Source organism: Lutra lutra, chromosome 1 (assembly GCF_902655055.1).
Source record: "Lutra lutra chromosome 1, mLutLut1.2, whole genome shotgun sequence".
Lineage (NCBI taxonomy): Eukaryota > Metazoa > Chordata > Mammalia > Carnivora > Mustelidae > Lutra > Lutra lutra.
Window position 1 is genome coordinate 171,871,254 of NC_062278.1, and position 23,574 is coordinate 171,894,827.

General features: G+C 40.9%; 1 protein-coding gene across 1 annotated transcript in view; it reads left to right on the top strand.

The window, feature by feature from the left end:
• Positions 1 to 10,681: 10,681 nt before the first annotated feature.
• RAD18 (RAD18 E3 ubiquitin protein ligase) overlaps positions 10,682 to 23,574 on the top strand; it is a 106,414-nt gene continuing 93,521 nt past the window's right edge. The window contains exons 1-2 of the mRNA XM_047746064.1: positions 10,682 to 10,820; positions 17,434 to 17,515. Of these exons, the coding sequence (XP_047602020.1) occupies positions 10,770 to 10,820; positions 17,434 to 17,515 (133 nt within the window). The 5' untranslated portion in view covers positions 10,682 to 10,769. The remainder of the gene's footprint in view (positions 10,821 to 17,433; positions 17,516 to 23,574) is intronic.

A 23,574-nucleotide genomic window follows, 5' to 3' on the forward strand; every position in this document is an offset into this window, starting at 1 on the left:
CCTGGAAGATTTTTATCTCTCCTTCTATTTTCAATGGTAGCCTAGCTGGATATAGTATTCTTGGCTGCATAGTTTCCTCATTTAGTGCTCTGAATGCATCATGCCAGTCCTTTCTGGCCGGCAAGGTCTCTGTGAATAGGTCTGCTGCCAATCTAATATTTCTACCATTGTATGTTATAGACCTCTTGTCCTGGGCTACTTTCAGGATTTTCTCTTTGTCTCTGAGACTTGTAAGTTTTACTATTACATGATGGGGTGTGGACCTATTTTTATTGATTTTGAGGGGGGATTCTTTGTGCCTCCTGGATTTTGATGTTTGTTCCCCTTGCCAAATTAGGGAAATTTGCTCCAATATTTCTTCTGCCCCTCTCTCTCTTTCTTTTTCTTCTGGTATCCCAATTATTCTAATATTGTTTCATCTTATGGTATCACTTATCTCTTGAATTCTCCCCTTGTGGTCCAGTAGTTGTTTATTTCTCTCTTTCTCAGCTTCTTTATTCTCCATCATTTGATCTTCTAGATCACTAATTCTCTTTTCTGCCTCATTTATCCTAGCAGTAAGAGCCTCCATTTTTTACTGCACCTCGTTAATAGCTTTTTTTATTTCAACATGGTTAGATTTTAGTTCTTATATTTCTTTAGAAATCTTGTTTCTCCAGAAAGGGATTCCCTAGTATCTTCCATGGTTTTTTCAAGCCTGGCTAGCACCTTGATAATTGTCATTCTGAACTCTAGATATGACATCTTACATTAGTAGGATTGGGTCCCTAGCCATCGGTACTGCCTCTTGTTCTTGTTCTTGTTCTTCTTTTTTTTTTACTTGAGTTTTTCCACCTTGTCATTTTATCCAGATAAGAATAGATGAATGAGAGAACAAAATACTAAAAGGGTAGCAATGACCCCAGGTTGAACACACACACACACACATTGATATATTAGACTGGTGAATAGAACAGAGCCACACACTTGATTTTGGGTGTATTTTGGTGTGCTAGAAGAAACTGCCTCCCAAAATTTTAAAGAAAGAAAAACATATATATACAAAAATAAGGATAAACATGATAAATGGATGGAATATGACTGTAAAGATGAAAATTAAAGAAGATTCTAAAAAAGGAATTGATAAGAAGTTGGTTGAAAAAAGAAAAAAGAAAAAAAAAAAGAAAGAAAGAATGTATTCAGGCTGGAGAACAAAGCCATGAGCTAGATTTTTGATATATTTTGATCTGTTAGAAGAAACTGTGTCCCAAAATTTTAAAGGAAAATCTATATGTATACGAAAAATAAGGCTAAATACAATGAAGTGATAGAATATATGACTATAACAATGAAAATTTTAAAAGACTTTTAAAAAGGTATTGATAAGAAAATAGTTTAAAAACATTAAAATTGAAAAGAGGAAAGATTTTAAAAAATAGAATAAGGAAAAAATAAAATTAAAAAATTTAACTTTGAAAGACTAAAGAATCATGGGGAAAAAGCCATGAATTCTATGTGTTGCTTTCCTCTAGCTCTGGAGTTCTACAGTTCTCATTGATGGGTGAACTTGATCTTGGCTAGATGTTCTTGCTGATCTTCTGGGAGAGGGGCCTGTTGTAGTGATTCTCAAATGTCTTTGTCTGAGGCGGAATTGCACTGCCCTTGCCAGGGGCCAGGCTAAGTAATCTGCTTGGGTTCACTGTCAGGTGCTTTTGTTCCCTGAACACTTTCCATACAACTTTGGAGGACGGGAATGAAAATGGCAGCCTCCCAATCTCCAGCCCGGAGGAGCTGAGAGCTCAGGGCCCCAATTCTCAGTGTGCCCTCAGAGAAAAGCAGTCAATCAGTCTCATCTCCCTGGCCTCCAGCTGTGTTCTGTGCTCATCCAGCCTGTGACCAAGTGTTTGTATCTCTGGTGCACGGCCACGTTTGGAGTCTCCATACCTAGCATATTCTTGCCGTGTGCCGGTGCTGACCTCACACAAACCCTCTGTCAGTAAATAAGAGCTGCCCAAAGGAGATCCCAGGGGCTGTCCTCATCCTCTAGACCCATAATAAATGATAAATGGAGCTTGTTTACAGCTACTACGTTTTAGAGTGATTAGTTATACAGCAAGAGTTAACTGATACTCTAGAAAAATGTTCATGTAAATATGGTAAAACTTTGCACTTATGCATGGACTACAGATCAACTTAATAATAAAGCTAATATTCAAATATTCATGGAGTGCATACTCTATGCTCTTCCTAAGAAAAAAGTACAAAATATTTTGCACCCTTCACACTGAACCTTTAAAACCACCCACAAGGGTGAATTATGTTCCTATCCCTATTTTATATATGAGGACATGGGTGTGTAGGAGGTTTCAGTCCAGGATTCCATCACTGCCCCAGTGCCACAGCCCAAACCCATCCCCTTAGCCACACTGCCTGCCAGACGAAATATAGGTACCACCTACGTGTTCGGCCCTTTCAAGCCAGGCAGGTTTATGTGGTCCCTTTAATCCTGGTTATGGGGAGGCCTCATTGCCCTGACCACCATCTTAAGATTAAAGTCTATGCCAGCTTCTCCTGGAAACCCATGATAACTATTATTTATCAATGTCTTTTAAACTCTAATATTGAGGATAGTGATTATTAGGGATTCTTTGCATTAATGCCATATTTATTTTCTCTCTCTTTTTTTTACTCCAATTCCCCAAAGAACATACAGATTTATAGGAAATGAGATACTCATTTTCCAGATGGGGAAGTGGAGGAACAGAGAGGAGCCAGACTTGCTCAAAGTCCCAGGGTTACATTAAGGGAGAGAAGACACCTCTGGCCTTCCTGGCCCTGGGCCCATGTTCCCTGGGATCTCTCTACTCCCCCCAACACCCATCCCAGCCTACCCTATTCCCACATTCTATACTGACTAGCTGATCTTGGTGAGATTTTGGGCATGGGTGCAAGTGCAAAGACATGAGTGTGGCTACCAGCCATGGCTGGTAGCAGCTGGTTGACCTTGGCAAGCGATGAACCTCCCAGAGCCTCTTTTTCCTCAGGAATGTGGGGGCTAATGAGAGACTACTTCTCAGGGTGGTGTGAAGTCTGGAAAGTAAGAGCTATGTAACATGCCCAAGCCATCTCCCTCCCAGGCCAGGGGACCAGACAAGACCCTGAGCATGACTCAGAACAGGGCCCAGCATGTAACTATGAGCTTCGCAGGTCTGGGTGTATTTGACCCAAGAAACATCACAGGGGATGGGGGGGTCCCTTGTACCTGGCCCCAGGGCAGATGTGGTGGGGATGGGTGATGATTGGGACTTCCAGTATGGCGTGGGCCCAGGTCATAATGAATCTGCTTCTCTTCACCTGACATCTATTGGAGGAGGAAGAGGAGGGGCAATTGTTGCTGTTATTTATGAGCTATAAGCACTGCCACTCAGTTTTGTTTCTGGACTTCCAGCTTTGCTCCCTTTCTCCATCCACATACCATCCATCAAACCTTCTAAGAGGTGTATTTGAATTCTTCCCAATATGGAGATTAACAGCCCAGGCATGGAGCAGACCTGCAGACCTTCTTTATAAGCAACTTACAGAGTCCTGTCATGTATGGAACAAGATTTTCCTTCTTCATGTTCCCACACCAGTGCTCCTAGGTCTTTGATGCCCTCATAAATAGCTCAGCTCTTTCTGTTTTACATCATGTTGTTGAGAAATATATTAAGTTAGGACTCAAAAACTCAACTCAGAGTAAATGAAAAGGAATAATTTTTGCCCCTCACCTGAGTGAAAGAAAATTAAGATTCAGGCAGGACCGGATCCAGCTGTTCCAACAATGTCAACAACCTTCTGTCTCTCTACCTCTCAGCTCTTCTCTCCTCAGGCTGACTCTTTCCAAATGATAACAAGGATGGCCCAAAGCAATTCAGTGTATATCTTACATTCAGCTACACCATAGAAAAGGGGTGTATCCTCTTTCCCAATAGAGGAGTGAAAGTCCCAGAATTTTCTCTGATTGGTCTGGCTTGGGTCACAAGCTTCCCATGAACCAATCCCTGAATGGAGGGCAGACCTTACTGTCATTGACCAAGCCTTGTCATTTGGTCATTTTTGAACTAGTGGTTGGTGTCATGAGCCTTGCCTGACCACCTGGTTGAGAAGAGGGTAAGAGTGGTTCTCTGAAAGGAAGAGATGGAGTCTATTATCAGAAAAATGATGCTGGACAACCACACCCCAGGAGCCGATTCATGGTCGCCAAGGACCCAGGCGTTTTTTTGTTGTTGTTGTTTGTTTGTTTTGTTTTTAAGATTTTATTTATTTATTTAACAGAGAGAGAGATCACAAGTAGACAGAGAGGCAGGCAGAGAGAGAGGGGGAAGCAGGCTCCCTGTGAGCAGAGAGCCCCATGTGGGGCTCCATCCCAGGACCCTGAAATCATGATCTGAGCTGAAGGCAGAGGCTTAACCCATTGAGCCACCCAGGCGTCACCCAGGGAGTGCTTTTGAGAAATGTGTTCAGAACATGATCTTGGCCCTTCTTGTCACCCTTTCACAGGTCCACAGACTCCTCCCTGTCAATGGCAGGAAAACACACACTCTCTCTAGCAAAATGCTTCATTTTTCTGCAGCACCCATTGCCAAAGAAGGGTACAGTGGATATGAGTGAGGACTGCCTGGGTTTAAATCCTGGCCTCCCCTCCTCCCCATCTGAGAAAACTCAGAAAAGTTCTTTATTAGCTCTGTCCGCCAGTTTCCTCAGCCCGAAAGTAGAGAGAGTGACAGTACTTGCCTTGTAGGCTTGCTGAGAGAAGTTAAGTATAGTGCTGAGCACAAAGAAAATCCTCAAGAGAAGCAGCTGCTCTAACCCTATGATTACTATCTTGCTCTTTGGACAGTCTTAATTCCAGTGCCCCAATCTCAAGGCCCCAGTCGTCATTTTCCCCAGTAGACCTGAGGCCTTCATGTAAATCAGACAAGCTGACTTCCTGCTTCCAACCTAGGGCTCCACAGGGGAACAGGGAAAGACTTAAATATGTTCACACTGAGCACCTACTATGTGTTACACACCATTCAAAACAATTTATATAGACTCATTCTTTTCCAACAGAAAAGCTATAAGGTATGAACTCTGCTTAGCCCCATGAGGTTCAGAAAGGTAAAGGAACTTGCCCAAGATCTTATAGTTAGTTGCTAAGTGTGGAAGAGATCAAGAGACATCACACAAATGGCAACCCTCCCCCCACCCCATGCCCCGGCATCCATATTAATGTCTTTGTTTCCAGCATGCCCAGTCAAAGCCTCCATTCCAGTGACATCAAACATAGAGACACCTATGTGAGCACAGACACCCTCCCCACCAAGACGGATGTTCCTGGTGATGCCTGGTCCCAGCCCCCAGATACACCAGTGTCTGCAGGAGGGAGCAGGTAGGGGTGAGTTTGACTCTTTATCCCTTGTAGGTCCAGCTCAGAGTCGTTTAGTAAGTTGGCGCTTACTAAAGGTGGATTCGATGCAAGGATGTTGAAGTGAATAAATAACTCAAAGCTTGGGTGTACACCCAGCTCAGTACTCTACTGTCCCCATGTGGCCATTTGTAAAATGGCAGGTAGGATCAATGGTCTCCAATTTTTAGTGCAAAAAATTTCAAACAGGTAAAAGAATACAGGGAATAGTATAATTAACCCATTATGTCTATCCTTGGTTTAACAATTATCTAAATTTTTCTGAATTTGCTTTATCTTTTTATTTATTTATTTATTTATTTATTTTAAAACATTTTATTTATTTATTTGAGAGAAGAGAGAGACAGTGAGAGAGAGCATGAGCGAGGAGAAGGTCAGAGGGAGAAGCAGACTCCCCGTGGAGCTGGGAGCCCGATGGGGGACTCGATCCCGGGACTCCAGGATCATGACCTGAGCTGAAGGCAGTCACTTAACCAACTGAGCCACCCAGGCGCCCTGCTTTATCTTTTTAAACTGTCGCCGAGATCATGACACTTTACTGTGAAATACATCAGCATGTATCTCTAAAAATGACATTTTTCTACATAATGACAATCCCATTGTCAACCTAATAAAATTAATAACAACTTATCAGTATAATTTAATACATAATTCAAATTCAAAATTCATTGATTGTTCACAAAAATTTCTTTGAAAGGTTAGTTTGTTCCAAGCGGGGTATAAACAAGGGTGTAATGGGGTTATGGCTATCAGCTCTTTTTTATTCTAGCACAGTGACCTCTGTTCATGACCTGTTGAATTACTCTGATTCATTTTCTTGTAGAATGCTCCATGGTCTGGATATGTCTGGGTGCTTTCTCAACTTCCTCAATTCCCTGGAGGACATGGTGTCCTCCATGTATGTGTTATAAACTGGAAGTTGGGTCCAAATGTTTGATTAGATTTAGGCTCACCATTTTTGGGAGGAATGCACCCTAGATGATGTGGGCTTCATATTATATCACATCTGGACATGCTTTCATGTGGTACCCACTTCTACAGATGATACAATTGGCCAGTAGGTTCAGGTGGATTCACCCTCATTCCTCCACTGAAAAACTGAGTTTTCCCTCTGAACAGCAAGAAAATTATGGTCTCATCATTTGGAAACTGATAAATATCCAGTTAAGTTAGTTTTTGACACCTTCCTTATTTGAGGACCCAGTAAGATTCTCCAGGCTCATCTCGTACCTCTTCTGCCCCCAGACCTCAAATCAGCCGTGTCTCTAAGGAGCCCAGATTCCTTTCCACGGAAACAGTATTTAGAGACCACAGTCCATGTGCTAGCACACAGTGAAGCTGAGATTGGAACCCAGGCTGCCTGACTTCAGAACTAGTGCTCTTAACTTCCATGCCCTCTGGTTAATAATGTGTAATAGTGACAATGACAGCAATAATTGTGATTGTTATTCCTATTGCCAGAGCCACTGTCAGATGCCCTGCTAAGTGCTTCCCAACATCTAAAAAACATAATCAGGGGCGCCTGGGTGGCTCAGTGGGTTAAAGCCTCTGCCTTCAGCTCAGGTCATGATCCCGGGATCCTGGGATCGAGCCCCGCATCGGGCTCTCTGCTCAGCAGGGAGCCTGCTTCCTCCTCTCTCTCTGTCTGCCTCTCTGCCTACTTTGTGATCTCTGTCTGTCAAATAAACAAATAAAATCTTTAAAAAAAATAAAAAAATAAATAAATAAAAAAATAAAAAATAAAAAACATAATCATTATGGCAACCCTCAGAGGTAGGCATTCTTATTCTTACCTTACAGAAAGGGAAACTGAGACTCTGAAAGAGAAGTGGTTTATGCAAGTTCATGTGGTAAGTGGAAGGGCGTGGATGCAAACTGGGGTCTGTGTGACTCTCAGTCCTGTCCCTGAGACACTAAAGACTGTAATGGTTGGTGAGAATTCTGTCTTTGCTGGGGATGCCTGAGTGGCTCAGTTGGTTAAGCGTCTGTCTTCAGCTCAGGTCATGATTCCAAGGTCCTGGAATGGAGTCCTGCATTGGGCTCCCTGCTCAGCAGAGAGCCTACTTGTCCTTCTCCCTCTGCCCGCCACTCCCCCTGCCTGCATTGGCTCGTTCTCTCTCTGTCAAATAAATAAATAAAAAATGTTAAGGAAAAAAAAAAAAAGAATATGTAAGTCAAATCATGTTACTTCCCTGCCTAAAACCCTCCCAGGGTTTCCCTCTGTGCCCACAGCAGCATACTAACAATGGCAGCTGGTACTTACACAGTGCTCGTTAGTTGCCAGGTGGTCCAGACACCTTCGTTATAAAAACTCATGGAATTCTCATGACACGACTATGAGGCAAATGCTATTATAATCATCCCTATTTTACAGATGAGAAAACTGAGATGCAGGGATGTTCAATAACTTGCCTGAGTTAACATGGATTAAAATCCAAACTTTTTATCAAGGCCCAGAGCCTTTCACCCCCAGGTCTCTGTACAGCTGCCTCTGTCTTATGAGCTGGGCCCTGGCACCAGTGTCACCCTCCCACAGAGGACGTCCCACATCGGGCATTTTATAGTGTTCCCTACTCTTTATTACACCAACCTTTTTTTGTTTGTGTATCACTTAAGCATTTTATTAAGTTCTCTATTCACTTTCTTACATTCTTGCTTGTTTCTGTCTGGGCCCCATCCTCCCCCCAGGGGGTCAGTTTTTTTGAGAGCAGGGACCAGGCCTGGTCCACAGCCTTCCACAAGAAGGGCTGCTTTAGCACCCCTTAGTGGCTCCATAGGGAAAGGGAAGAAGGCAGGAAAAGAAGAAGCAAGGGCTAGGTCCTAAGCTCCTTCAATGTCCTTCCTCCTAGGACCAGAGCAAGGATGGGTTCTCATGGGGAGAGAACGGAGAACAGAGAGGAGTGTGATGAAGTGAGACACTGCAAAGGAACTCAGGGCCCTGGGAGGCCTCAGGGTGCAGCCTGGCTGCGAGGATGTTTCCCTGATTAAGGTTGTCAGATCTGGCAAATAAAACGATAAGATTCTCAGTTAAATTTGCTTTTCAGACAAACAATGTAACTTTTTTTGTTTAAAGGTTTTATTTATTTATTTTTAAAAGTAATCTCTACACCCAATCTGGGGCTCGAACTCCTAACCCAGAAATCAAGAGTCACATGTGCTACTAACTGAGCCAGCCAGGCACTCCAGTGAACCTTTTTTTTTTTTTTTTTTTTTAAACATATAATGTATTATTTGCCCCAGGGGTACAGGTCTGTGAATCATCAGGCTTACACATTTCACAGTACTCACCATGGCACATACCCTCCCCAATGTCCATGACCCAGCCACCCTATCTCTACCCTTCCACCCCTCAGCAACCCTGTTTGTTTCCTGAGATTAAAGTCTCTTATGGTTTGTCTCCCTCCTCATCCCATCTTGTTTTACTTTTTCCTCCCCGACCCCCCACGACCCCGCCCTTCCTTTCAAATTCCTTATATCAGAGAGATCATATGATAATTGTCTTTCTCTGATTGAGAGCGAGAGCGAGAGAGCGAGAGAGCGAGAGAGAGAGAGAGAGAGAGAGCACAGATGGGGGGAGGGAGGGTCAGAGGGAGAAGCAGACTCCTGGCTGACTCCATCCTGGGACTCCAGGATCACAACCTGAGCTGAAGGCAGTCGCCTTACCACCTGAGCCACCCTGGCATCTGAAAAAATTGTTTGCTGTTTATCTGAAATTGAAATTTACAAGGCCTCCTGTGTTTTCTCTGGTGGCCCTACCCCAGATCGTCACTTTGTGCTCAGTGCAAAGGGAGATTCTTCTGAGCATTAGCCTGCTTTTTAAATACGGAACATTTTGTTTTCACTCCTGAATAAGGAAGTACAGTCTCTTTATTATCTAACAGAAGGAGAACGTCTGTGAAAACAGCAGCTTGTTCAGGCAGATTAGCTCCAAGGGGGTGGATAAATACCATGCGGAGGGCAAGACAAATGCCTTGCCCTGAAGTCAAAGCTGCTTTCAGAATCGCTTGTGCTATTGCTTGGACTTTCCTTTCCTAGCCCAGAGGTGGGCTTGAGTGGGCACTGCAGAAGATGGCAGGAAGTGTATATCGTTCCGCCTGCGAGGAAAAGATTCCCCGGAATGTGGGCTGATTTGGGTGATTCACCTATTCAGTCTCACTGAGCAGCTGGTGGCAGGAACTCAGAGATGAATGGCACTGGGCCCCGGAGGCTCTCCAGAGACGTTGAGATGGATCTGGAGCTCAGGACCAACAGGTGATGCCTGTACCAAATCTGGCTGAACCAATAGGAAGAATGCATTTCTTTCTTTCTTTCTTTCTTTCTTTCTTTCTTTCTTTCTTTCTTTCTTTCTTTCTTTTTCTTTCTTTCTTTCTTCTTCTCCTTCTCCTTATTCTTCTTCTTCTTTTCTCTCTCTTCTTTTTCTCTCACCTTCTCAGCCTTCCGTCATCTTCAACCTACAAGTACTATAAAGGAAAGAAAGTTCACTACCAGGTCTGGGACCTGGTCTTAGTCTCTCCAAGCTTGTGTCCCCCACCCCATTACCCACTTCCGGAACTAGGGAACCCCACGAGTTCAACTGCATGCTCTTTTCTGATTGGTTGATACAAACCCTTTGCAACCCCTCACCCTCCACGGTCTCTGGCACTCCCCACCATCCTGTTGGAGCCCCACAAAGTAAAGCATCCTGGGAGTCTCAGACCTCTGACCTGTGGCCTTATCTGCTCAATTACTCCTCCGTAAAGTGTCTGCGGATGATTATTTATGGTTTGGGGTTAAAAGACCCAGATTGAAGGCTGGACTTTGCCACTGACAAGCTGTGTGATCTTGAATGACTCCCTCTCTGAAATTCAGTTGCTGCATCTATAAAAATAGGAATAATTCTCATGATGATTTTTTTTTTTTTTAAATGAAACTATTCTGTAGTGGTTAATATGGACTACTCAGAGAAGGGACAGATCGCTATAGCAATCACGAAGAGCAACGTGAGGAGGAGGCATGAACCTAGATGTTGAAAGGTTTGGCAAGGTCTGGATTTGGTTTGATTCCCGCCTGTCTTTTCCTAACGGTCAACAGGCATTTATTTAACAAGGGTTTGCTGCAAAACCTAGTGCGGGCTTTTTAAACCACTTACATGCCTTGAGACGCGAAGGGGCAACGTGGCGCGTGCGCAGTGGGAGAGTCTTTGCCTGGCTCCGCCCTTGTACTATAACTCCCAGCAGGCTCCGCACACGCCTCAGGCGCGTCGCTGACTGTTGACGTAACGCCGTAGCGCGGGGAATTTCGAGTAGCGGTGGAGCGCCGGAGGCCAGTGGGTGCGGGACCCCACTCACCCTACCTAGGGCAGACCATGGACTCCTTAGTCGAGCCTCGGTGGCCTCCAAGTCTGGCAGTCATGAAGGTGAGTGCTTTGGGGAGGTCGGGAGCACTCGGTTGTCTGCAGGAGGCCAGTCCCGCTGTGAGAAGGAGAAAGGCGGAGACGCGAGCTGCGAGCTGGGCCAGGGTAGCCGGTTCTGCTCTGCCACTTACCGACGTGGTAGATGCGCCTCAGTTTCCTCCTGCTGAGAAGTGGCGGGGTCAGGCCTCGGTCCCTTGTGGTAAACTTAGGTTGGCCGTCTTGTGGAACCGGGTATTAAGCGGTTCAGCCACAACGGTGAAAATGACCTCGAGAAAAAATAGTCACTCTAAACAGTGAAAACCTCAGTAACAACTGACCTTTTCCGAGGGCCTGCTACTTGTCAAGCATAAGTAAACTCTCGCAGTACCTTGGTTGAGAATTTTCCCATTTCTTTTACTTTCTTTCATTTCTTCTGATTACCTAGTGCTGGTTGGCCCTGACTTCTCCCTGACGTGTCCTAACTCGTAACAGTCGTGCATCTCTTAAACAAGGAGATCAGAGCTCAGGCTTAGCACTAGAACCTTTCATTGCATTTATATTTCATTCTATTATTTCATTGTATTTCATTATATTACCTAACTTAAATAACATGGTGGTTTTGGCAAGGCATTACAGTTCCATTTACAGTAGCAGTGAACCCTGTGTGCTTGATCAAGAAGAGCAAACACATTTTGCTGTACTAGCTAAGAATCATTTACTTGGTTTTTCTTCTTGCTCTGTAATTATGTATTTTTCTGACTGTGTGCAAGATCACTTTCTAGTTCTGTTCCTTAGTTTGGTAAATATGAGGATTGTGGTATCAGTCATAAGACTGACTTTTGAGGATTAAGGGAAGGGACTTGGGGAAGGTTATAGTATAAGGCCTTTCTTCTTGCCATCACCAGTGTCATCTACAGTGCCTGGGTACTTGAAATAGCCCCATGGTGAAAAGCTGACAATGGGGAAGGATCTAGGAAGGATGTGGTTTGGAGTTGTGGTGGCCTTGGCATCAAGGTACTTCAGAGAACATAGATTTGAGTTCCAGTGGTCTTGGGTTAAATCTGGTCTCTGCCTCTTATTTAACTGTGCGATCTTGGGTTTGTTACTTAACCTCTCTGAGCCTACTGTAAAGTGGAGACAAAAACAGTTTATAGGGTTGGTTAAATGAGCTGATGTGTGTGGATAGGGATTCTATCTGGCTTATTCACGGTGCTTAACACAATGTCTGGCACATAGTGCATGCTTCAAGATTATTTGCTAATTGGTTGAAGGTTCTAAGTATCTGGAAGGTAGTAAGCATTCATTTAATATGTCTTTATTATTATAATCAATAGCACTTTAACATGTGTTGTTTCTTCCCCCCTTTTATTTGTTATTGTGAAGATTGAATTGTATAAAGGAAGTAAAAGCTTTGTAGCTTGTAAAGCTTCTTGCTTTGTAGATTTAAGCATAATTTACCACAACTTTCAGAGTTCTTTAGAGGCAGGTTCGATGTCTTCTACGGATTTGATGTCTCACCACAGCACTGAAAAAAGGGTTCAGCACCTGAGAGTGTTCAGTGATGGAGTTGATTGAAGCCATATTAGAATCATGGTGAAAACCAGCCCCCTCCAGTATTTTCTTTTCTATTTTTCTAATAGCTCTTTATTTTATTTTGTTTGTACCTGTTAGTACTGTTTATTTTGCCCATTTTCCCCCACCCCCCAACCTCCTCAGCAACCACCATTTCTCTGTATTTAAGAGTCTTTTTTGTTTGTTCATTTATTTTTTAGATACCTCCTGGAAGTGACGAGTTGTATGGTATTTGTCTTTCTGTCAGACTTACTTCACTTGGCATACATAATACCCCCCAGGTCCATCCGTGTTGTCACAAATAGCAAGATCTTATTCTTTTTTAGGGTTGAGTAATATTACATTGTATATATATCTTGGCTGTTATGAATAATGGTGCAATAAACCTAGGGGTACATATGTCTTTTCAAATTAGTGTTTTCATTTTCTTTGGGAAATACCTTGTAGTGGAATTACTGGGTCATATAATATTTGTTTTTAATTTTTTTTAAGAAACTCCATAGTGTTTTCCATAGTGGTTGCACCAATTTACATTCCTACTGAAGTGCAGGAGGGCTCCCTTTCTCCATATCCTCACCAACACCTGTTATTTCTTTTTTTTGGGGGGGGGGACTATCCATTCTGACTGGTGTGAGGTGATATCTCATGGTGGTTTTGATTTGCATTTCCCTGATGATTAGTGATTTTGAGCATCTTTTCATGTGTCTATTGGCCCTTTGTATGTCTTTTTTTGGAAAAATGTCTATTCAGGTACTCTGCCCATTTTTTAATGAGATTATTTGGGGGTTTTTTTGGTGTTGAGTTGTGTAAGTGCTTTCTGTATTTTATTTTATTTTTTTTTAAGATTTTATTTATTTATTTGTTAGAGAGAGAGAGAGAGAGCATGAGCACAGGCAGACAGAGTGGTAGGCAGAGGCAGAGGGAGAAGCAGGCTCCCCGCCGAGCAAGGAGCCCCATGTGGGACTCGATCCCAGGACGCTGGGATCATGACCTGAGCCGAAGGCAGCCGCTTAACCCACTGAGCCACCCAGGCGTCCCTGCTTTCTGTATTTTTGTTTTGTTGGTGGTTTCTTTTGCTGTGTAAAGCCTTTTATTTTGGTGTAGTCCCAATAGTTAATGTTTGCTTTTGTTTCACTTGTCTGAGGAGATGTAGCTATAAATATGTTGTTCAGGTGATGTCCAAGAGATTACTGCCTATTTTTCCTTTTAGTAGTTTTGTGGCTTTAGGACTCATATTAAAGTCTTTGATCCGTTTTGAATTTAGTTTGTGTATGGTATAAGAAAGTGGTCTAGTTTCATTCTTTTGCATGTAGCTGTCCAGTTTTCCCAATACCATTTGTTGAAAAGACTCTCTGTTCCCCTTCCTGTATTCTTGCCTACTTTGTTGTAAATTGACTGTATAACTGTGGGTCTATTTGTGGGCTTTCTATCCTGTTCCATTGATCTATTATTTTAATCCCTTTGTCATGTATTTGTCAATTTCTCATCTAGTTTTTCTTGAACTTTTTCTAGGGACAAGGAATTAGCTGCTCCCAGAAGTACCTCTGTTTGAAATTCTTTCTTTTTTTTTTAATTTTTTTTTTTAAGATTTTATTCATTTATTTCACAGAGAGAGATCACAAGCAGGCAGAGAGGCAGGCAGAGAGAGAGAGGAGGAAGCAGGTTCTCTGCTGAGCAGAGAGCCCGATGCGGGACTCAATCCCAGGACCCTGAGATCATGACCTGAGCCGAAGGCAGAGGCTTAACCCACTGAGCCACCCAGGCGCCCCTGAAATTCTTTCTTATACTGCATAGAAACTTGGTTCCAAATCCATGGTTGTTAACATAAGAACCATGGAAAGACTTGTATCCAGAATTATTTATAAGATTTTTGTTTGTGTGTGTTTTCTGAACAGAGAGTTCTAGTTTTTATTCATATGTTTAAGGGGATCTGTGACCCAAAAAACTCAAGAACCTTTCCTCTAGTTATTAAGTCTTTTCACTCATTCCCTACTTTCGTTTTCCACTTTCCCCTCTTCTAAGTTGAAGTCCTAGAGGCTCCACTTGACTGCTCTCTGTTTAGTGGAGTGCATGTTATGGTCTTGGAATGGCATGACTAGAAGTTTGTATAAGAATGTTATAGCTCTGGGGGCACCTGGGTGGCTCAGTCAGTTAAGCCTTTATCTTTGCCTCAGGTCATGGTCCGGGGGTCCTGGGATCAAGTCCCACACTGGGTTTCCTGCTCAGCGGAGAGTCTGCTTCTCCCTCTCTCTCTGCCCACCCTCTCCTCATGTTCTCTCTCTCTCTCTCTCTCTCAAATAAATAAATAAATCTTAAAAAAAAAAAAAAAAAGAACGTTGTAGCTCTTGGGCACCTGGGTGGCTCAGATGGTTAAGCATCTGCCTTCGGCTCAGGTCATGATCCCATGGGCCTGGGATCAAGCCCTATATCAGGCTCCCTGCTCAGTGCAGAGCCTGCTTTCCCCTATCCCTCTGCCATTCCCTCCGCTTGTGCTCTCTGGCTCTGTCTCTCTCTCTGTCAAGTAAATAAATAAAAAAAAAAGACATCATATTTGGCTGCACTGAAAAAAAAAAAAAAAGAATGTTACAGTTCATCTGATGCACTGTCATCTTCCACAAATCTTGCTCAGTATGTGTCAGCACCTCTCCTCTAGAGAGAATGGTTATATAGAAAAAAAGCACAATAGGGATGCCAGGACTCTGACTTCCAGCCCCACCTCTGCTCTTAATTGATACTCCACACAGTCCTCTAGCTTTTTGTATCAGTGGTGGCTTACCATCCAAAATAATGGAAGATTTTGGCATTTTCATGTTTATTTCCCTGGTTTCATAGTAGCAGGAATTTTTGGTTTTGACAGATAATAAATGGATATGTGTATATAGTAGAAAAAATTAAAATTCAGAGTAAGATAAAGGAGAAAATGAAAGTTCCCCATCATCCTGTCATCTGGAGGTAACCATATTTTAATGTTTTCTCTGTTTAATGTGCGTGTATGATGTGTATATGCATTTAAAATTTGGGATCACTTTGGAATTGACTTCTTGGGTTTAATTCATCCACTTATAGCATGATAGTCTTCATCTGTAAAACTGGGATATTGATGCTATAGACTTCATAAGATTGTTAGGCAGATTAAACTGTATAGTTCTATTGTAATGCATTGTTGTAGATTTGTTCTCTGATTTTTTTAAAGTTTCCATTAAAATAATACTTTGCCATGGCATTAGTTATTCTTTGAAAGTGTGTGTGTGTGTGTGTTTTAAGATTTTATTTATTTGTTTGACAGAGAGAGAGAGAGCACCCAAGCAGGGGGAATGGCAGGCAGAGGGGGAGAGAGAAGCAGACTCCCTGCTAGCAGGGAGCCCCATAAGAGACTCGATCCGAGGACCTGGGGAACCTGAGCTGAAGGCAGTTGCTTAACCAACTGAGCCACCCACTCCAAAGTGTGTATGTGTGTTTTTTTAATGGCTACATAATATTTCATCATATAGACTGTTGGTGACATTAGTCTTTTTTTGTTTGTATTTTTAAAATTTAGGTAATACACTCATGGTTAAAAAAATACGAAACAAAAAGTAAAAGTCTCCCTCACAATCTGTCCCTTATCCAGTTTTCTGACTCCTGTTACTATTATTTATTACTTTATTGTGTATCTTTTCAGAATTTCTTTATATATATACAAGGTAAAAATATAATATGTTTTTATTCCATCCTCTTTTTTTAACAAATGGTAGCATACCTTACCTCTTTTTTAAAATATTTCATTTTAAAGATTTTATTCATTTATTAGACAGAGAGCGCATGCACATGTTTGGGGTAGAGTGACAGAGGGAGAGGGAGAAGCAGGCTGCCTGCTGTGCAGAGAGCCCAACGAGGGGCTTGATCCCAGGACCCTGGGAGCATGACCTGAACCAAAGGCAGACACTTAATGGACTGAGACACCCCGCCGTCCCTACCTGACTTCTTTTTTGCACTTGTTTTGGCACTCTTTCCATGTTGGTACAGGAGTGAGTTCCTCCTCCTTCTTCTTTTTTTTTTTTTTCCTCTTAAAAACTGCTCAGTATTCTTACTGGATAGAATAACATCTTATTTTAAATGATTTAGAAGATTTTGCATTGTGAGAATAGATCCTTTCTTTCCTATTTGGATTGCATTCCAGGCTGACACACATATGTCTGACTTTCCAGATTGACCATGTCTTTACTACCTTCTGCTGCTGCTGGCTGCAGCTCTTTCCAGGGCCTCCTCAGTTGGCTCTACCCTGTAGTAACTAACATGTGGTACTGTGCAGAGAGCACTGGACTGACTGCCCACAGGGAGATAGGAAGTTTTAGTCCTGGCTTGCCTCATACCCCATGTTTGTGTGTGCTTCTTCATTTGTGAAGTAAAGGTTTTAACTAGATACTTTCTCATGTTTGGCTTTAGTATTCTTTGATTTTATTCTTAACCTGTGTGGTGAATGGTTATTGGTACCTTTCCCCCAACAGTGAGTGTGGGCCAGGGAATGGGGTCTGAAGAAGAAGAAGCTTGGAATAAGGGCTGGAAACACGTAAGAAATGGAACAGGAGGGCATTGGCCATTTTGTAAAGGGTTGACAGTATGGAGCAGGAATCTGTACAGTGTCAACTTTATCTGTTGAAAGCTTTTTTGGTAACTTGACATTTGAATGTTTAAGTTATATGGGGAAGATTTTTCTTGATTTGTCAAGATTCCTTGCAGTTTATGTGGAATTAATTTTGAGTTTGTGTTTGACAAAAGAATTTTTTTTTTTTTTAAGATTTTATTTATTTATTTGACAGACAGAGATCACAAGTAGGCAGAGAGGCCGGCAGAGAGAGAAGGGAGGGGGAAGCAGAGAGCCCGATGTGGGGCTTGATCCCAGAACACTGGGATCATGACCTGAGCTGTAGGCAGAGGCTTTAACCCACTGAGCCACCCCGGCGCCCTAATAAAAGAATATTCTTATTTTTTTTTTTTTTTTTAAGAGTGTGGAGAAAGAGTTCTGTGGCAGGCATTCCAGTCTTGGTATTTTTCTGATAGATATATATTTATTTTTGCATTTCAGACAATAGATGATTTGCTGCGGTGTGGAATTTGCTTTGAATATTTCAACATTGCAATGATGATTCCTCAGTGTTCACATAACTGTAAGTATGCCTTGTCATTCTGAGTTAGTAAAAATGTGATTTTTACATAAGGTAGTGTTAATTTAACACCCCAGATGAGTACATGTATTTATTTCTCACCTTTAGCTCTTCTATCTCAAAGTTTTCAGATGATATTTTCTGTTGCCTTACTCTTGGGTATGTATTTTTTTAAAGCAGAAAATTACTATATTTCAATATGCAGCTTCTGTACAACCAGAAAGTAAAACATCATTGTAAAATGTTGGTTAGAAAACATGGTATTTGATTTGACATCCTTAGTCATAAATGATCTCTTAGAAACCAGGAACAAAGACACTAATATTCCAAGGGATATGAAAAAAAAAAAAACTGCGGAAGAAAGTGAAATAACAAATGAGTAGAAAGGTTTAAGGATATATGAAGATGTTTGAACTGAGCAATAACAAAAGAAAAGCAATCTTTGTAATGTCATGTTGTCAAAGATTGAAACACTGACATTTAATGTTTGTACTGTTTTAGAGAAAGTCTCATAGACAAACAATAAGGGACAAGATTGATGACAATCTATACAATTTTGGGGAAACCTCTGCTTTTGACTCAAAATATAAATTTTGGATATCCTTAATTCCAATGAAGTGGAACTACTGGGACTACCTCAACAAATTAGGTGGAGAAATTAAAAATAATTTTTATATAAGCATGTTCACTGCATAGAAAATTTGTAGCTAATGTGTGGGCCCATAAGAATACTTGCATATCAATTTGTTTATCCATACACCCCAAACAGATATGCACAAAACTCCATTGACAGATAATGTTGGAGAGTAGAATTAGGAAGGGAAAAAAGCGTTTAAGAAGTGAAAATACTATTCACAAATTCCTGTGTCCTTGGAAATCTGGAAAAAGATAATTTTTTATGAATCAATTTCAAATTTACCTTGTGATAAGTGGAAATTATAAATCTCTGCACTTGAAACTTATGGCAACACTGAAATGAAGCCTTGCAATGACACCGTCCTGAGCTTGTGTGTAATATAACATGTCCATCATTCAAGCTCCTAAGATTTAGTCCAGTGTCAACAATGAAAGCAGTCAGCATGTCTGGTTACATTTCTCTCTAGTGACACCCTTCAGGTAACTTTCAAACATGAGCTTTCCTAGTACAGTTTTTTGATCTGTGAGGAACATCCACTCCAGCATATAAAAGAGGAGTATCTGTACATTATGAAGATTGTCTTTTGGATTTGAAGATGGTGGTAGAAGGATAGGATCAGTTTCCCTTTTAGTCATCACACTCATCTCGCCAAGGGGTGTTTCTGGGACCAGAGATGGAAGTGAAGAGCCAGAGATGGAAGATGGAGTAATATTGCCAGCAGAGGTCTGGTGGCACTATTTCTTGCTATTACGAGCAAAGATGGCAAAAGTGTGTTTTCCTGGATCTATCATCTCCTGTGGTTCCCAGTTAAGACTTATGAATTAACGGGACGCCTGGGTGGCTCAGCTGGTTAAGCAGCTGCCTACGGCTCAGGTCGTGATCCCAGCCTCCTGGGATCGAGTCCCACATCGGGCTCCTTGCTCAGCGGGGAGCCTGCTTCTCCCTCTGCCTCTGCCTGCCACTCTATCTGCCTCTGCTCACTCTCTCTGTCAAATAAATAAATAAAATCTTTAAAAAAAAAAAAAAAGACTTATGAATTAAGGAAGTCCATAGGACAGGGAGTGTTCCTGATGTCAGCTGTCCTCAGGCCATGTGCAGATCTCTTCCTTTCTTGTTCTTCTCAGATCGCATCTTCTCCCATATTCTTTTCTTGGGTTCCCTCTTGGATATTTTTATGCCTCTTGTAACATTAAGGCAATAAAGATATGTGGTTATTTATTTGCCTAGTACTTTTAGATGTTAAATTTCAGAATTTTTGTTTTGCAACAGGTTAACACTTAGACAGTTCAATCATATAGACCTTAACATGAATATATATAATTCAAAGTTTAAAAACATTCGAAGTTTAAAAATCCCAGTGGGAAATCTACCAGTAAAGAGTATTGCAGGCAATTTATCACTTACCTTGCTGTGTGAGGCTGGAAAGACTCTTAAATTGAACTTTGCTTGTACTTAGCTTTTCAAGTCTATCATTTTTTTTTTTTTAATTGAGTAGCTTAAGGTATTTAACACGTAGTGGTGAGCCTGTCATTGTCATTGTTTAGGAGCTATTTTCATCTGTCTTAAAGGATTAAACAAACAAACAAAAAAAATCAAGGTAGGCTTAAAAAATTATTTTGGTGTATGGTAGTAGCTTTGGTAAGAAGTTTCTATAGCAAAGACCTAAGAGGGTGGTGGTGGTAGCAACATGGGCATTAGGGGTGTACTTAGGCTTGACTCTTGAGTCCCCAGCTTACAGCTGGTTGAATTTGCAAATGTTAACATTTCTTCAAATGTAAAGATTTGATGAATAGTTTCTACTTTAGAAGATGATTGTGAAAATTAAATGTGTAGAACCCAGTGTCTGGCATGATGGAGGCCCTTAATAATTGTTAGTTCCTTTCTAGGTTAGATTCACATTAGTAAAGATAAGTTTAGGGGATTGTTTTGAAATGTTTATTAAAATAATTTTTATTTAGATGTAATTTACATATAATAAAACACATCCATTTTAAATGCACAGTAAAGTATACAAGCATCAGTGAATTTTGACAAAGGTATATACCATGTAACCAGTATAGTTAAGATATAGTACATTTCAATCCCATGATAGAGTACTGCTCTTCTTAGTCAATATAGCCTCAGGCAATAATGTGTGTATCTGTTTCTGGACTCTTTTCTGTTCTCTTGTTCTCTGTGTTTATCCCTGTGCATTTCAATACCTTGCTGTCTTAATTATTGTAGCTTTGTACTACAATCTTGATGTTAGACATTTTAAGGCCTCCCATTTTGTTTTTCTTTATCAAAATTATTTGGACCTTTTAGGATCTTTGCATTTTATATGTATTTTCATATATATTTTAGAATCATATTGTCAGTTTCTACCAAAAAACCTGCTGGTATGTACATTGGGATTGTTCTGAATTTAGAGATCAATCTGGGTAGAAATGATTTCTTAACAATGTTGAGTCTTCAATATATGAACTTGGCATATTCCTCCACTTTGTAGTTTTAATTTCTCTCAACAGGATGGTTTAGCTTTCATTGTACAGGCTATGAACATAGAAATACAATTTTTTAATTGATTTTTTATCTTGTGATCTTGGGTAAATTCACTTTTTAATTCCAGCATCTTTTTTTGTTGATTCCTTCAGAATTTTTACATATACAATCATGTTATCCATGAATAAAAATGCCTTTATTTCTTACTTCCTAATCTCCATGCCTCATATTTTTTTCTTGTTTAACAGAGGCTAGGACTTCTAGTACAATTTTAAGTAGAAGTGATGTGAGCAGACATTCTTTTCTTAGTCCTAATTTATGGGGAAATCATTTAATTTTTTAAATATTGTGTTAGAGTGTTATTATATTCATGATACATTTTCATAAATTTATCAAGTTGAGGCAGTTCCTTTCTTAATTAGCTGAGATGTTTGTTTTTTTTTTAAATCATAAATGTGTGTTGAATTTTGTCAAGTATGTTTTCTGCATCTATGGAGATGCAGATTTCTTCCTTCATAATTTTACAGAATTGCTTTTTGTTTGCTAAAACAACCTTTTATTCCTTTCATTAAATTTACCTGTTTAATCTTAGTGGTTGAGTTTATTGGCACAGGATAGCCACATGTGGCTAGTGGCTTCTGTGTTAAAATGTGCAGATACATTTCCATTATTGCAGAAAGTTAAAGTAATTATTGATAAGGCTGGATTTACATATACTCCCATTTTGTGTTTTTTTTTTTTTTTTAAGATTTTATTTATTTATTTGACAGACAGAGATCACAAGTAGGCAGAGAGGCAGGCAGAGAGAGAGGAGAGAAGGAGAAGCAGGCTCCTCGTTGAGCAGAGAGCCCGATGCAGGGCTCGATCCCAGGACCCTGGGATCATGACCCGAGCTGAAGGCAGAGGCTTTAACCCACTGAGCCACCCAGGCGCCCCCCCATTTTGTGTTTTATTTGTCCATCTATTCTTTGCTCTCTTTCTGCCTTTTTAAGAAAGAGTTGAACATTTTTAAAGTTAGTTTTCCACAGTTGCCTTACTAGCTTTCCTTCTCTGTTTCATTATTTTAGTGGTAGTTTAAAATATGCCTCTTTAGGGACACCTGGGTGGCTCAGTGGGTTGAGCCTCTGCCTTCAGCTCAGGTCATGATCCCAGGGTCCTGGGATCGAGCCCCATGTCGGGCTCTCTGCTGGGCAGGGAGCCTGCTTCCCCCTCTCTCTCTGCCTGCCTTTCTGCCTCTCTCCCTTGTGATCTCTGTCTGTTAAATAAAATAAATTAAAAAAAATATGCCTCTTTAACTTAATACAACTTCCTTTCAAACAGTATCATGCTACCTGAATAGTGTAGACCTGTGTTACAGATGTGTACTTCTGCCCTCTTCCTGTCATCTTATTGTAATTCATTTTATGTGTACATGTATTATAGACACTAAAATACATTGTTTCTATATTTGCTTTAGACACCCATTATCTTTTAAACAAATTAAAAATGTTTTTTTTGGCTTAACCCACATGTTTATCATTTCTGATACTCTCCTTTGTATATATCAAAGTTAACTTCTGGTATCATTTTTATACTCTCCGCTACTTTTCTTGTAGTATACATAGGTTGCTAAAGAATTCTCAGCTTTTGTTTGTCTGAAAAAGTTACTTCATTGCCCTTTCAAAGTTTTTTTTTTTTTTTTTTTTGAAAGATGTTTTCAATGGGTATAAATTCAGGGTTAATGTTTTTTCCCTTTCAGAATGTCATTCTGACTTTACTGGTTTCAGATGAAACCAGGTGCGATCTTTTTATTTATAGCTTTCTGCGTATAATGTACCTTTTTTCCCTGGCTGCTTTTCTTTTCTTTTCTTTTCTTTTTTTTTTAAGATTTTATTTATCTATTTGACAGAGAGAGATCACAAGTAGGCAGAGAGGCAGGCAGAGAGAGAGGGGGAAGCAGGCTCCCTGCCGAGCAGAGAGCCCGATGCGGGACTCGATCCCAGGACCCCAAGATCATGACCTGAGCCGAAGGCAGAGGCTTAACCCACTGAGCCACCCAGGCGCCCCATGGCTGCTTTTCATATTTTCTTTTTTATCACTGGTTTTCAGAAATTTGTAATATGCTTTAATTTGGTTTACTTTGTATTTGTTTTGTTTGGGGTTCCTGAGCTTTGGGTTCATATTTAGAAAGATTTTAGCCACTGTTTCTTTTTTTTAAAAAATTAATTTATTTATTTTTTAAAATAAACATATGATGTATTTTTATCCCCAGGGGTACAGGTCTGTGAATCGCCATGTTTACACACTTCACAGCACTCACCATAGCACATACCCTCCCCAATATCCATAACCACACCTCCCTCTCTTGATCCCCCCTCCCCCCAACAACCCTCAGTTTGTTTTGTGCGATTAAGAGTCACTTATGGTTTGTCTCCCTCCCAAGCCCATCTTGTTTCATTTATTCTTCTCCTACCCCCTTAACCCCTCCATGTTGCATCTCCACTTCCTCCTATCAGGGAGATCATATGATAGTTGTCTTTCTCCGATTGACTTATTTCACTAATGGCAAGATTTCATTTCTTTTGATGGCTGCATAGTATTCCATTGTGTATATATACCACATCTTCTTTATCAATTCATCTGTTGATGGACATCTAGGTTCTTTCCATAGTTTGGCTATTGTAGACATTGCTGCTATAAACATTTGGGTGCACGTGCCTCTTTGGATCACTACGTTTGTATCTTTAGGGTAAATACCCAGTAGTGCAATTGCTGGGTCATAGGGTAGTTCTATTTTCAACATTTTGAGGAACCTCCATGCTGTTTTCCAGAGTGGTTGCACCAGCTGCATTCCCACCAACAGTGTAGGAGGGTTCCCCTTTCTCCGCATCCTCGCCAGCATCTGTCATTTCCTGACTTGTTAATTTTAGCCATTCTGACTGGTGTGAAGTGATATCCCATTGTG